The sequence below is a fragment of the Panulirus ornatus genome, chromosome 15, assembly GCF_036320965.1.
Source record: "Panulirus ornatus isolate Po-2019 chromosome 15, ASM3632096v1, whole genome shotgun sequence".
In the NCBI taxonomy this organism is placed as follows: domain Eukaryota; kingdom Metazoa; phylum Arthropoda; class Malacostraca; order Decapoda; family Palinuridae; genus Panulirus; species Panulirus ornatus.
In genome coordinates this window covers 24,294,403-24,310,415 of record NC_092238.1, presented here as the reverse complement: position 1 = coordinate 24,310,415, position 16,013 = coordinate 24,294,403, and the positions used below count along the sequence as shown (strand labels likewise).

Here is a 16,013-nt window from a genome sequence, read left to right as displayed (position 1 = left end):
GGCATCGCTGCCACAGGATGCGCCGTAACTAATCGTCTTCCTGCAAAGCTTACCAAGACGGGAACGGTATCTGTCCTACACCACAGACCGGTCAGTACCAGTGTGAACAACTGCACATCAGTAGTGAAAAGAAACATAAATCTACAGAGGACTACATGGACGGTTCCTTCACTTTCAAAGACGGTGTTGTACAAAGCTTGGGTCTTGTTGTGCGTTGCTCCTGAGCCATCATGTACGTGACGTGTAAGAGAAGGTCTGATAATACTTGTGTAAGTTACGTTTCTGGCTGAGACAGCTCATGACAGCAGTGCCTCCCTAACTATGGCAGGTTATCAGATGGTCTGGACAACCTCCTCCAACACTGGTTAAATGAATAACAACAGAATTTTAACCCCAACAAAATGTTACAGTGAAGCGATGAAGAAAAGATATATGAAACCCATACCTGATTGTGACGACCATAAAACCATAAAACGCAGAGGGAACGAGTGTAAAACTCCTTCCCCGTGCGATACAAACACTTACAAATAGGTAATGACTCCATGAACCAGAGGAACCTGGCACAACGCGTCACAACCGACCTCTCAAACTACGAGACAAACACGTCTTCACGACACCACACGTCACTAAGCTGAGCCTTGGGCGCTGGTCACAGACCAGGGTTACGGGACCGCTATGGAAAGAGAAATATGAGAGAGAGAAAACAATCATATGTTCCCCTCCTACGGGAGAGAGAGAGAGAGAGAGAGAGAGAGAGAGAGAGAGAGAGAGAGAGAGAGAGAGAGAGAGAGAGAGAGAGAGAGAGAGACAGAGAGAGAGAGGATTATGTGGGAGCACGGGAGGTACGGGGCGAGGTGCTAGCAGGCTCAGTGATGGAGGCTGCACGTAGGGGACGATGCTGACAACACTGTCAGGTGGTAAAAGCCCACCTTTGGGGAGCCAGACAACAGTCAGATGGTGTCAAATCCACCTGTGAGGGAAACACACAACAGTCAGCTGGTGTCAGTCCATCGTATGATGGAGCTAGATAAGTCAGGTGGTATGAGCCCAGCAGGGGTGGGCAGGGAGGGTGTCAGCTGCAGGTGAGGTACCGTCCTACCTCGCATGGTCGCCTCCGCTGCCTCATTCCCTCTGATCACACTGAGGCTCAGGCCAGGACAACCCGACTCCCTGGCTCAGCCTCTGGTCGAGTAGTTACGTTTGTGTTGAGGTTCTGTGTGGTCGGGGAGCCTTGTTTGTCGGGTGAAGCGCCTTGTTTGTCTCGTCGGGGAGGCTTGTTTGTCAGGTGGAGGGCGGCGTAACAACCCGTCCTCTCGTTAGTCAAGAGGACAGTTAATGTCTGGGTTGTTACCGTCGTCAGTAATCACAGTAAATAAAAACGAAAGCACGAGAGTGGCAACACTGACCTGGCTGACGTAGGACGGGCTGGGAGAAGGGCTGCAGCTCCGCGTCCTTGAGGTGTGCGTCCCCCAGGTGCAGGTCCCCAAAGGGTGTGTCTTCAGCGTTCACGTTCGCGAGATACGTGTGTCCCAGGCTGTCCTGGCCCAGGTGTGTGTGGCGGGCAGCGAGCGGCGCCATGGCCGGGTCTGCTCCACTGACACACTGACCAAGTTATGCTGGACGAACGATGGTTAGTGATGGTTGACCCAGGACGAACGATGGTTATTGATGGTTGACCCAGGACGAACGATGGTTAGTGATGGTTGACCCAAGGCAGAATCCAGGTGCTGCTGCTGCTGCTGTTACCTCACTGTTACTAGCGAGTAACCTCTACAGAGTTTCCTCACAAGTGAGTGTTCCTCTCCTGTTTCGTAACGTCTTGGATGAGGAAGTCCGTCCAGTGACCGGCTGTAGATGAGACTCGTGTCTCACACCCGAGCGTCACAGTACGTCTCGTGACTATCACCCACCCGCTCAGGGTTCTCCTGCAGAGATCTGTTCCAGTGCTCTAACCCTCGGAGGAATATTACTGCGATTCAGGAATACACGAGTTCGATGTGTCCGACTAGAGGAACTTGAGGTTCTCAGAGACGTCTCGGTGCGTGTTGCTCCGCTGACGGACAACCTCAAGTGTCTCCGTCAACTTGGGATGTCGTCGTACAGTCTTAAGAACCTGATGAGGTTCAGAACTTCAAAGATCTTAATCACCCACGAAGGCCTCAGTTTCTGAGACACCAACACCTTAACATTTTCAAGGACAGGAACTTTATCAACTTACAAAGCGTGAAACTTTAAAACGTTCGAGAGTTCCGGGACTGAGAAACTTCAGGACACTAGAGTTCAGTGATTTTGAAGTCTTAGGATATCAGAACTTCAGAACCTGAGAAACGTGAAGGCTGAAGGAACATCAAGGAATGGAAAAATGTAGTGCTCTTCAGCCCATCTGAAAACTATTCAGTTTGAAGGAATTCAAGACATTAGAGTCTCCAGGGTTTCAGGGTTTCATGAAATATAACATAAATCATAGAAACATCAGAGCTGGAGGCTTGTGGAGAGCAGCATGATGAGCCTGGAGGACCTGGACGACCCACCACGACACACGGTGTTCACCCCACATCATCAAGCACTCGGGTCAACCTCCTGGATGACGACCCCGACGACCCTCAGAGGTCAACTCTGGTCAAGGGCGTTAACCCAACCAGCAAGTTGAGGGTTGATCCTGTTTAATAATGTTCCAGTAATCCTGAGATGACGAATTTCACTCTGGGAAGTTTGAGGTGAATCACAAACCATCCGCCAAGATGCAGGAGAAACTTCACCTCATCCACAAGTGATATTTGCTCCACCAGAGACGTGTTGACGACCAGGGAGAAATTCTGCCTCGACCTGGAAAGTATTATATTATGTCACGAGGTTCTAATTAACTTGAAGATTCTGAAATGTTTAATTCTTCCAGAACGTCCCAGATGATTCGCTAAATTCTTTGATGACGAAGGATCACTTTACCTGATCTACGAACATGTAAACCTTTCGTGTGATCGAGAAAATTTGTAGCATTCATGAACCTTTGGCGACTAGACAGGAGTCTTCACAGATGCAACAGGCTTCAGGTGATTCTGAATTGTTTCATTTAATTCAGAGAAGTTCAGCTGATCCGAGAAGTTGGAACTTAATTGGATAAACTTTCTGGGTCTCGCTGGGGGATACCAACTGATCGACGAGTCTTGCTTGATTCCAGGAGATATTTCATACAATCTTCAGATGATTTCAGAATGTTTCAGTTAATCCAGAGAAGTTTCAGATGATTACGATGAATCTCAGTTGAACAAAGTTTCTTGTTGCGAGAAAGGAAGACCCGGCAGCCCTGAGGAAGACCTGGCAGCCCTGAGGAAGACCCGGCAGCCCTGAGGAAGACCCGGCAGCCCTGAGGAAGACCCGGCAGCCCTGAGGAAGACCCGGCAGCTCTGAGGAAGACGAAATATCATGTTAGTGACGAGAGCTGGTGATAAATACCTCCTCTCTTATACCTACACATACGTACACACACATGTACCAACACATACGTATAAACACACACATGTACCAACACCAGAACATACCCTGAGGCAATGTCTTCTTCAGCTGCAAAAAAAGACTTTCTTACATATCATAATATTTCCATGAGATATAACGCTCCTTCCATCATTATATATACTGTAACATTAAAGATGGCAGGTGTGACACCAGACGCTGGTCATGTACGGGAATCATTGGCAGGTGTGTAGATCTTGCGTTCATCCTCGTCACAAGAAATGAGAACCACTGGAGGCCTCGCGTACCTGAGCCACTCTATAGGTGTTTCCCGCGACACTCAGCCCGTCCCTCCCTACCTACCTCCCTACCTACCTCCCTACCTACCTCCCTACCTACCTCCCTACCTTCCTCCCTACATACCTCCCTACCCTCTCCACCACTTGTTATCCACTTACCCAACCTGACCGTCCCAGCCTTCCAGATCCTTAGAGAGCGACTCACAGCCGTGCTCGCCCTCCAGGTACTCTGCAGTAGACCTGATCTTACCGGCCCTGAGGTACGCTAAAGAACACCTCGTCTTCCTAATGGGTCACATGTCATCTGAAGGATCGCCTCCTCCACGAATGGCACAACAGTTCTAAGCAGAACCCCCCCGCCCCGCCCCCCTAGGAAGGAGGCGTCAGCCCAGGAGGGGAGATGGTGCTTCCAGGGAACCTGGGCCATTACCTGGTGTTGATCGTTCTGGGAAGGGGTCCGTTAACACAGACATACTGACACTGTGAGTTGATCTGTCTCGACCCGCGGGGCACGTTACTGCTGCAGGGACCGTCATGTGCCCAGGGATCCATTCTTCCCCCCACCCCCCGGGTGTCCCTACATGTGCCCAGCTTAAGATACGTGTCGCTGGCGGAGCACAATGAGAGGCACGGCAACAGCGCGCACGCAGCCCGCACAATCTGGCTCATTCCTCATCATGTGTGAGACGCTGTGCACATACGGGCGATCACACATGGCGCAGTGTAATGTAAAGACTGCGTCGATCAATAGAATGTGCACGAGGACACCACACACCCACACAAACAACACCACACATCCACACAAACAACACCACACATCCACACAAACAACACCACACACCCACACAAACAACACCACACACCTACACAAACAACCACACATCCACACAAACAACACCACACATCCACACAAACAACACCACACACCCACACAAACAACACCACACATCCACACAAACAACACCACACACCCACACAAACAACACCACACACCTACACAAACAACCACACATCCACACAAACAACACCACACATCCACACAAACAACACCACACACCCACACAAACAACACCACACACCCACACAAACAACACCACACACCTACACAAACAACCACACATCCACACAAACAACACCACACATCCACACAAACAACACCACACACCCACACAAACAACACCACACATCCACACAAACAACACCACACATCCACGCAAACAACACCACACACCTACACAAACAACCACACATCCACACAAACAACACCACACATCCACACAAACAACACCACACACCTACACAAACAACACCACACACCCACGCAAACAACACCACACATCCACACAAACAACACCACACATCCACGCAAACAACACCACACATCCACACAAACAACACCACACACCTACACAAACAACACCATACATCCACACAAACAACACCACACACCCACGCAAACAACACCACACATCCACACAAACAACACCACACATCCACGCAAACAACACCACACATCCACGCAAACAACACCACACATCCACACAAACAAAGATATAAAAACCATTCTTACTGATGACGCCGCCAAGCCATGCGGGGAATCATGTAACCTCTCATACCACGTCAGTTGCATCCGCTCCCCTACCACCCACACACACACACACACACACACACACACACACCACAACAACAACATCCAATACAGCGAGGTAAAATGAGAGAAAGAATGTGGTTTAGTAAAAGTTGCGAGGAAGCGGAGGAGTGCGGGATGTGTTGTGGAGGGAGGGGCCACACGCGGCACCTTACCCAGCCGACATTTGAAAGGTTGAGAGCGAGGAATGAGCCAGCAGGATTATGGACGACGGAAACAAGAAAGAACGGGAAGAATATTGCAGATAAAGACGTAGATCATCCCAAAGTTTTCCATGAATTCCTCACAGTAATTTGTTGGTCAATCAGAAGGTAATCCGGAGGGTCAGAGGGAAGAGTCGTGCGGTGAGGTAGATACGTGCAAGAAACTGAAACAGTCACTAAGATGGGGTCGGCCAGGAGGTCCTGGAAAGCTGTGAAATATCAAGAAATGACAAACGCAGAAAACTGATGCGTCTTGAGCCATGTGAGGCTCATGGTCCTGGTTAACTTTCTTCAGATTTACTCAAGATATTTGCTAAGACACGAGACGCTGCATGAGATTACTGAACAAGTTGCTACAGACAGGTAGTCATGGGAGAGGCAGAGGGCCAATGCTAGCCATGTTTTTAAGAAAGGAGACCTGGAGGCTTCGCAGACCTGCAGACTGGTGTCCCTGACCAGTGTGCTCTGCAAAGTACTGGGAAGGATAATCAAAAAACAAATGAATGACGCACTGCACAGGAAGTAACCTACATGAGTGAAGGATAAGATCTTAGGGAAAGAGTTTATATGTAAGAACTTTCCTGGATTCGTTGTAAACCAAAATGAAGGTTGGGTGGACAGCGAGTGTGTGTGGACCACCAGCAAGCATGTGACCCTGCCATGGGAGAGGTCAGCCAACACGGGGCAGCTTCTGGAAACGTCGTTGTCAGATCCTTCCCGGAACAGGTTGGTGTCACCAGTGGCAAGCTCAGTCCTGGGATCACTGATCACCTTCATTATGTCAATGATTTGGTTGAAGAACTTGACTCATACCTGAATACATCAGCGGATGATGATGATGATGATGATGATGATGATGCCAAGGTCATGAACGAAGTAAGAGTGAAAAGGATTGCAATTTGCAACAAGACCGGGACAAGCTTCAGAGCTGGTCTAGTACACAGCTGTCGTCATTCAACCTCAGTAGATACAGAGTAATGAGGATGGGTGAGACACAGTGAATGCAGGTCTCGACACCAATATCATGAAGCATGATACAAGTCGTCAGGATGCACGTGTCAGCGGGACCTGGGAGTCGACATTGTACCTAAGTTGTGGCCACAGCCGCACCTGACACACACGAAGACCAACTATCAGTTTGGAAATATAAAAAAAAAAATGAGTACAGCGTTTGAGTATATCAAAGCCACGTATTACGTCACAACTAAGATATATTAGTCCAGTTTGGTCACGACATTTAAAGTAATAATAACATGTAAGGGAGAAGGTGCAGAGGAGACGAAAGAAGGTGTTAGGATTACGTGTTCTGAGTCACAGGCCATAAATCTGGTCACCTTCGAAGGTAGCATGATGGAAGGTGGGAAGGTAGCATGATGGAAGGTGGGGAGGTAGTATGATGGAAGGTGGGGAGGTAGTATGATGGAAGGTAGCATGATGGAAGGTGGGAAGGTAGCAAGGTGGGAAGTAGCATGATGGAAGGTGGGAAGGTAGCATGATGGAAGGTAGCATGATGGAAGGTGGGGAGGTAGTATGATGGAAGGTAGCATGATGGAAGGTGGGGAGGTAGTATGATGGAAGGTGGGGAGGTAGTATGATGGAAGGTAGCATGATGGAAGGTGGGAAGGTAGCAAGGTGGGAAGTAGCATGATGGAAGGTGGGAAGGTAGCATGATGGAAGGTAGCATGATGGAAGGTGGGGAGGTAGTATGATGGAAGGTAGCATGATGGAAGGTGGGGAGGTAGTATGATGGAAGGTGGGGAGGTAGTATGATGGAAGGTAGCATGATGGAAGGTGGGAAGGTAGCAAGGTGGGAAGTAGCATGATGGAAGGTGGGAAGGTAGCATGATGGAAGGTAGCATGATGGAAGGTGGGGAGGTAGTATGATGGAAGGTAGCATGATGGAAGGTGGGGAGGTAGTATGATGGAAGGTGGGGAGGTAGTATGATGGAAGGTAGCATGATGGAAGGTGGGGAGGTAGCATGATGGAAGGTGGGGAGGTAGTATGATGGAAGGTAGCATGATGGAAGGTGGGGAGGTAGTATGATGGAAGGTGGGGAGGTAGTATGATGGAAGGCAGCATGATGGAAGATGGCTTCATCAGAATCTTGAAATTTTCAAACCAGTTTGATGACGTCAACAGTCAGCAGTTCTTCCACAGACGTACAGACACGTACAGACAGACGACCCAGACAGACGTACAGACACGTACAGACAGACGACCCAGACAGACGTACAGACACGTACAGACAGACGACCCAGACAGACGTACAGACACGTACAGACAGACGACCCAGACAGACGTACAGACAAGTACAGACAGACGACCCAGACAGACGTACAGACACGTACAGACAGACGACCCAGACAGACGTACAGACACGTACAGACAGACGACCCAGACAGACGTACAGACACGTACAGACAGACGACCCAGACAGAAGACAACATGAATAAGGCAACTTCATTAACATAAAAGATAAGAAAATAACATTTATTGTTTGAGAGATGAATGGAATATACTGGGAGATGATCCTGTGAATTCTGACATCAGAGAAAAGTTAACAAAGTTGTATGATGGAAGAGGGTTGACCAGCTGGGGCCCCATGACTGGAGAAATCCCTCCTCGTACAATACAGGTGGTAACTATACACACACACACACACACACACACACACACACCTGGCATACGCTCGGGTGTGTTTGAGTGTGTGTGTGTGTGTGTGTGTGTGTGTGTGTGTGTGTGTGCATAAATACCAGGTACATATACACAAGGTTGAAACGGGCAACACGAGTGTATAAACAGCAATCAAAGGTCTCGAGACTTCCGCCCTGTTGACCCAGCCAGGCAAAAGGTCATCATGGTTCAGCGTGGGTGGAGCTGGCACACTGGAAAACGTTGGAAATAAAGTATGATAACCGCGGTTGACCACATTATGATAACCGTGGGTGACCACATTATGATAACCGTGGGTGACCACATTATGATAACCGTGGGTGACCACATTATGATAACCGTGGGTGACCACACTATGATAACCGTGGGTGACCACACTATGATAACCGTGGGTGACCACATTATGATAACCGTGGGTGACCACACTATGATAACCGCGGGTGACCACATTATGATAACCGCGGGTGACCACACTATGATAACCGTGGGTGACCACACTATGATAACCGTGGGTGACCACATTATGATAACCGTGGGTGACCACACTATGATAACCGTGGGTGACCACACTATGATAACCGTGGGTGACCACACTATGATAACCGTGGGTGACCACATTATGATAACCGTGGGTGACCACATTATGATAACCGTGGGTGACCACACTATGATAACCGTGGGTGACCACATTATGATAACCGTGGGTGACCACATTATGATAACCGTGGGTGACCACATTATGATAACCGTGGGTGACCACACTATGATAACCGTGGGTGACCACACTATGATAACCGTGGGTGACCACACTATGATAACCGTGGGTGACCACACTATGATAACCGCGGGTGACCACATTATGATAACCGCGGGTGACCACACTATGATAACCGTGGGTGACCACACTATGATAACCGTGGGTGACCACACTATGATAACCGCGGGTGACCACATTATGATAACCGTGGGTGACCACACTATGATAACCGTGGGTGACCACATTATGATAACCGCGGGTGACCACATTATGATAACCGCGGGTGACCACATTATGATAACCGTGGGTGACCACATTATGATAACCGTGGGTGACCACATTATGATAACCGTGGGTGACCACATTATGATAACCGCGGGTGACCACATTATGATAACCGTGGGTGACCACATTATGATAACCGCGGGTGACCACATTATGATAACCGTGGGTGACCACATTATGATAACCGTGGGTGACCACATTATGATAACCGTAGGTGACCACATTATGATAACCGCGGGTGACCACATTATGATAACCGTGGGTGACCACATTATGATAACCGTAGGTGACCACATTATGATAACCGTGGGTGACCACATTATGATAACCGTGGGTGACCACATTATGATAACCGTAGGTGACCACATTATGATAACCGTGGGTGACCACATTATGATAACCGTGGGTGACCACATTATGATAACCGTGGGTGACCACATTATGATAACCGTGGGTGACCACATTATGATAACCGTGGGTGACCACATTATGATAACCGCGGGTGACCACATTATGATAACCGCGGGTGACCACATTATGATAACCGTGGGTGACCACATTATGATAACCGTAGGTGACCACATTATGATAACCGCGGGTGACCACATTATGATAACCGTGGGTGACCACATTATGATAACCGTAGGTGACCACATTATGATAACCGCGGGTGACCACATTATGATAACCGTGGGTGACCACATTATGATAACCGTAGGTGACCACATTATGATAACCGTGGGTGACCACATTATGATAACCGTGGGTGACCACATTATGATAACCGTGGGTGACCACATTATGATAACCGCGGGTGACCACATTATGATAACCGTGGGTGACCACATTATGATAACCGTAGGTGACCACATTATGATAACCGCGGGTGACCACATTATGATAACCGTGGGTGACCACATTATGATAACCGTAGGTGACCACATTATGATAACCGCGGGTGACCACACCAGCAATCTGTATCACAACCGTCACTCAACCTGGTTTACAAAGTAAAACCTAACCAATGGTTATAGTGAATCAGGTGAAATAAAGTGACATTTAGTTAACCTGGTCTGCAATGCTGAGTCTAAATATTGACATTATCAAAGCAAATGTTAACACTACGTTCATTATTCTATAAAAATTAAAAAATTGCCACGAGAAAGACTTATGGCAGTCACCTACAGCTGGCACACTGTACGTACACATGTACGTCTACAGAGCGCCAAACTTCACTCCAACACGCAGCGTGTACGGCTGGGTGTACTTGTGTACACGCAGCGTGTACGGCTGGGTGTACGTGTGTGCATGCGTGGACGGCTGGGTGTACGTGTGTGCATGCGTGTACGGCTGGGTGTACGTGTGTGCATGCGTGGACGGCTGGGTGTACGAGTGTGCATGAGTGTACGGCTGGGTGTACGAGTGTGCATGCGTGTACGGCTGGGTGTACGTGTGTGCATGCGTGGACGGCTGGGTGTACGTGTGTGCATGCGTGGACGGCTGGGTGTACGAGTGTGCATGCGTGTACGGCTGGGTGTACGTGTGTACATGCGTGGTCATGAGGTTTTATGCGATTGTCTATATTAATTTTCAGATCTAGTGTGGATACTTGAGTGTGGATACGTCTATATACACATGAGTGTCTGTATATGAATATGTGTGTTTGTATGTGATCACTGTGTGTGTGTATGTGTGTGTGTGTGTGTGTACATCCACGCAAACAACACCACACATCCACGCAAACAACACCACACATCCACGCAAACAACACCACACACCTACACAAACAACCACACATCCACACAAACAACACCACACATCCACACAAACAACACCACACACCTACACAAACAACACCACACATCCACACAAACAACACCACACACCTACACAAACAACACCACACATCCACACAAACAACACCACACACCCACGCAAACAACACCACACATCCACACAAACAACACCACACATCCACGCAAACAACACCACACATCCACACAAACAAAGATATAAAAACCATTCTTACTGATGACGCCGCCAAGCCATGCGGGGAATCATGTAACCTCTCATACCACGTCAGTTGCATCCGCTCCCCTACCACCCACACACACACACACACACACACACCACAACAACAACATCCAATACAGCGAGGTAAAATGAGAGAAAGAATGTGGTTTAGTAAAAGTTGCGAGGAAGCGGAGGAGTGCGGGATGTGTTGTGGAGGGAGGGGCCACACGCGGCACCTTACCCAGCCGACATTTGAAAGGTTGAGAGCGAGGAATGAGCCAGCAGGATTATGGACGACGGAAACAAGAAAGAACGGGAAGAATATTGCAGATAAAGACGTAGATCATCCCAAAGTTTTCCATGAATTCCTCACAGTAATTTGTTGGTCCATCAGAAGGTAATCCGGAGGGTCAGAGGGAAGAGTCGTGCGGTGAGGTAGACACGTGCAAGAAACTGAAACAGTCACTAAGATGGGGTCGGCCAGGAGGTCCTGGAAAGCTGTGAAATATCAAGAAATGACAAACGCAGAAAACTGATGCGTCTTGAGCCATGTGAGGCTCATGGTCCTGGTTAACTTTCTTCAGATTTACTCAAGATATTTGCTAAGACACGAGACGCTGCATGAGATTACTGAACAAGTTGCTACAGACAGGTAGTCATGGCAGAGGCAGAGGGCCAATGCTAGCCATGTTTTTAAGAAAGGAGACCTGGAGGCTTCGCAGACCTGCAGACTGGTGTCCCTGACCAGTGTGCTCTGTAAAGTACTGGGAAGGATAATCAAAAAACAAATGAATGACGCACTGCACAGGAAGTAACCTACATGAGTGAAGGATAAGATTTTAGGGAAAGAGTTTATATGTAAGAACTTTCCTGGATTCGTTGTAAACCAAAATGAAGGTTGGGTGGACAGCGAGTGTGTGTGGACCACCAGCAAGCATGTGACCCTACCACGGGAGAGGTCAGCCAACACGGGGCAGCTTCTGGAAACGTCGTTGTCAGATCCTTCCCGGAACAGGTTGGTGTCACCAGTGGCAAGCTCAGTCCTGGGATCACTGATCACCTTCATTATGTCAATGATTTGGTTGAAGAACTTGACTCATACCTGAATACATCAGCGGATGATGATGATGATGATGATGATGATGATGCCAAGGTCATGAACGAAGTAAGAGTGAAAAGGATTGCAATTTGCAACAAGACCGGGACAAGCTTCAGAGCTGGTCTAGTACACAGCTGTCGTCATTCAACCTCAGTAGATACAGAGTAATGAGGATGGGTGAGACACAGTGAATGCAGGTCTCGACACCAATATCATGAAGCATGATACAAGTCGTCAGGATGCACGTGTCAGCGGGACCTGGGAGTCGACATTGTACCTAAGTTGTGGCCACAGCCGCACCTGACACACACGAAGACCAACTATCAGTTTGGAAATATAAAAAAAAAAATGAGTACAGCGTTTGAGTATATCAAAGCCACGTATTACGTCACAACTAAGATATATTAGTCCAGTTTGGTCACGACATTTAAAGTAATATAACATGTAAGGGAGAAGGTGCAGAGGAGACGAAAGAAGGTGTTAGGATTACGTGTTCTGAGTCACAGGCCATAAATCTGGTCACCTTCGAAGGTAGCATGATGGAAGGTGGGAAGGTAGCATGATGGAAGGTGGGGAGGTAGTATGATGGAAGGTGGGGAGGTAGTATGATGGAAGGTGGGGAGGTAGTATGATGGAAGGTAGCATGATGGAAGGTGGGAAGGTAGCAAGGTGGGAAGTAGCATGATGGAAGGTGGGAAGGTAGCATGATGGAAGGTAGCATGATGGAAGGTGGGGAGGTAGTATGATGGAAGGTAGCATGATGGAAGGTGGGGAGGTAGTATGATGGAAGGTAGCATGATGGAAGGTGGGGAGGTAGTATGATGGAAGGTAGCATGATGGAAGGTGGGGAGGTAGTATGATGGAAGGCAGCATGATGGAAGATGGCTTCATCAGAATCTTGAAATTTTCAAACCAGTTTGATGACGTCAACAGTCAGCAGTTCTTCCACAGACGTACAGACACGTACAGACAGACGACCCAGACAGACGTACAGACACGTACAGACAGACGACCCAGACAGACGTACAGACACGTACAGACAGACGACCCAGACAGACGTACAGACACGTACAGACAGACGACCCAGACAGACGTACAGACACGTACAGACAGACGACCCAGACAGAAGACAACATGAATAAGGCAACTTCATTAACATAAAAGATAAGAAAATAACATTTATTGTTTGAGAGATGAATGGAATATACTGGGAGATGATCCTGTGAATTCTGACATCAGAGAAAAGTTAACAAAGTTGTATGATGGAAGAGGGTTGACCAGCTGGGGCCCCATGACTGGAGAAATCCCTCCTCGTACAATACAGGTGGTAACTATACACACACACACACACACACACACACCTGGCATACGCTCGGGTGTGTGTGTGTGTGTGTGTGTGTGTGTGTGTGTGTGTGTGCATAAATACCAGGTACATATACACAAGGTTGAGACGGGCAACACGAGTGTATAAACAGCAATCAAAGGTCTCGAGACTTCCGCCCTGTTGACCCAGCCAGGCAAAAGGTCATCATGGTTCAGCGTGGGTGGAGCTGGCACACTGGAAAACGTTGGAAATAAAGTATGATAACCGCGGGTGACCACATTATGATAACCGCGGGTGACCACATTATGATAACCGTGGGTGACCACATTATGATAACCGTGGGTGACCACATTATGATAACCGTGGGTGACCACATTATGATAACCGCGGGTGACCACATTATGATAACCGCGGGTGACCACATTATGATAACCGCGGGTGACCACATTATGATAACCGTGGGTGACCACATTATGATAACCGCGGGTGACCACATTATGATAACCGTGGGTGACCACATTATGATAACCGCGGGTGACCACATTATGATAACCGCGGGTGACCACATTATGATAACCGTGGGTGACCACACTATGATAACCGCGGGTGACCACATTATGATAACCGTGGGTGACCACATTATGATAACCGCGGGTGACCACATTATGATAACCGTGGGTGACCACATTATGATAACCGTGGGTGACCACATTATGATAACCGCGGGTGACCACATTATGATAACCGTGGGTGACCACATTATGATAACCGCGGGTGACCACATTATGATAACCGTGGGTGACCACATTATGATAACCGTGGGTGACCACATTATGATAACCGCGGGTGACCACATTATGATAACCGTGGGTGACCACATTATGATAACCGTGGGTGACCACATTATGATAACCGCGGGTGACCACATTATGATAACCGCGGGTGACCACATTATGATAACCGTGGGTGACCACATTATGATAACCGTGGGTGACCACATTATGATAACCGCGGGTGACCACATTATGATAACCGCGGGTGACCACATTATGATAACCGTGGGTGACCACATTATGATAACCGCGGGTGACCACATTATGATAACCGCGGGTGACCACATTATGATAACCGTGGGTGACCACATTATGATAACCGTGGGTGACCACATTATGATAACCGCGGGTGACCACATTATGATAACCGCGGGTGACCACATTATGATAACCGCGGGTGACCACATTATGATAACCGCGGGTGACCACATTATGATAACCGTGGGTGACCACATTATGATAACCGCGGGTGACCACATTATGATAACCGTGGGTGACCACATTATGATAACCGTAGGTGACCACATTATGATAACCGCGGGTGACCACACCAGCAATCTGTATCACAACCGTCACTCAACCTGGTTTACAAAGTAAAACCTAACCAATGGTTATAGTGAATCAGGTGAAATAAAGTGACATTTAGTTAACCTGGTCTGCAATGCTGAGTCTAAATATTGACATTATCAAAGCAAATGTTAACACTACGTTCATTATTCTATAAAAATTAAAAAATTGCCAAGAGAAAGACTTATGGCAGTCACCTACAGCTGGCACACTGTACGTACACATGTACGTCTACAGAGCGCCAAACTTCACTCCAACACGCAGCGTGTACGGCTGGGTGTACTTGTGTACACGCAGCGTGTACGGCTGGGTGTACGTGTGTGCATGCGTGGACGGCTGGGTGTACGTGTGTGCATGCGTGTACGGCTGGGTGTACGTGTGTGCATGCGTGGACGGCTGGGTGTACGAGTGTGCATGAGTGTACGGCTGGGTGTACGAGTGTGCATGCGTGTACGGCTGGGTGTACGTGTGTGCATGCGTGGACGGCTGGGTGTACGTGTGTGCATGCGTGGACGGCTGTGTGTACGAGTGTGCATGCGTGTACGGCTGGGTGTACGTGTGTACATGCGTGGTCATGAGGTTTTATGCGATTGTCTATATTAATTTTCAGATCTAGTGTGGATACTTGAGTGTGGATACGTCTATATACACATGAGTGTCTGTATATGAATATGTGTGTTTGTATGTGATCACTGTGTGTGTGTATGTGTGTGTGTGTGTGTGTGTGTGTGTGTGTGTGTGTGTGTGTGTGTGTGTGTGTGTGTGTGACGGGAAGAGTCTTACACTGGTGTTGACCGTCTCTTAACCTTGTATACATGTGTTTACTCCTTTGTGCACAAACAACCATTCTAAGCCAGGCAG

General features: G+C 48.2%; 1 protein-coding gene across 7 annotated transcripts in view; it reads right to left on the bottom strand.

Annotated features, from left to right (window-relative positions):
- The window catches only part of LOC139753760 (synaptotagmin-15-like), a 165,507-nt gene that overhangs the window by 59,948 nt on the left and 89,546 nt on the right, over positions 1-16,013 (bottom strand). For 4 of the 7 annotated variants that reach the window (XM_071670584.1, XM_071670583.1, XM_071670586.1 and 1 more), the window contains exon 3: positions 1,407-3,404. The exons of 2 other annotated variants lie outside the window; for them this stretch is intronic. In XM_071670584.1, the coding sequence (XP_071526685.1) occupies positions 1,407-1,578 (172 nt within the window). In that variant the 5' untranslated portion in view covers positions 1,579-3,404. The remainder of the gene's footprint in view (positions 1-1,406; positions 3,405-16,013) is intronic. One more of the 7 variants, XM_071670585.1, reaches the window with a different exon arrangement.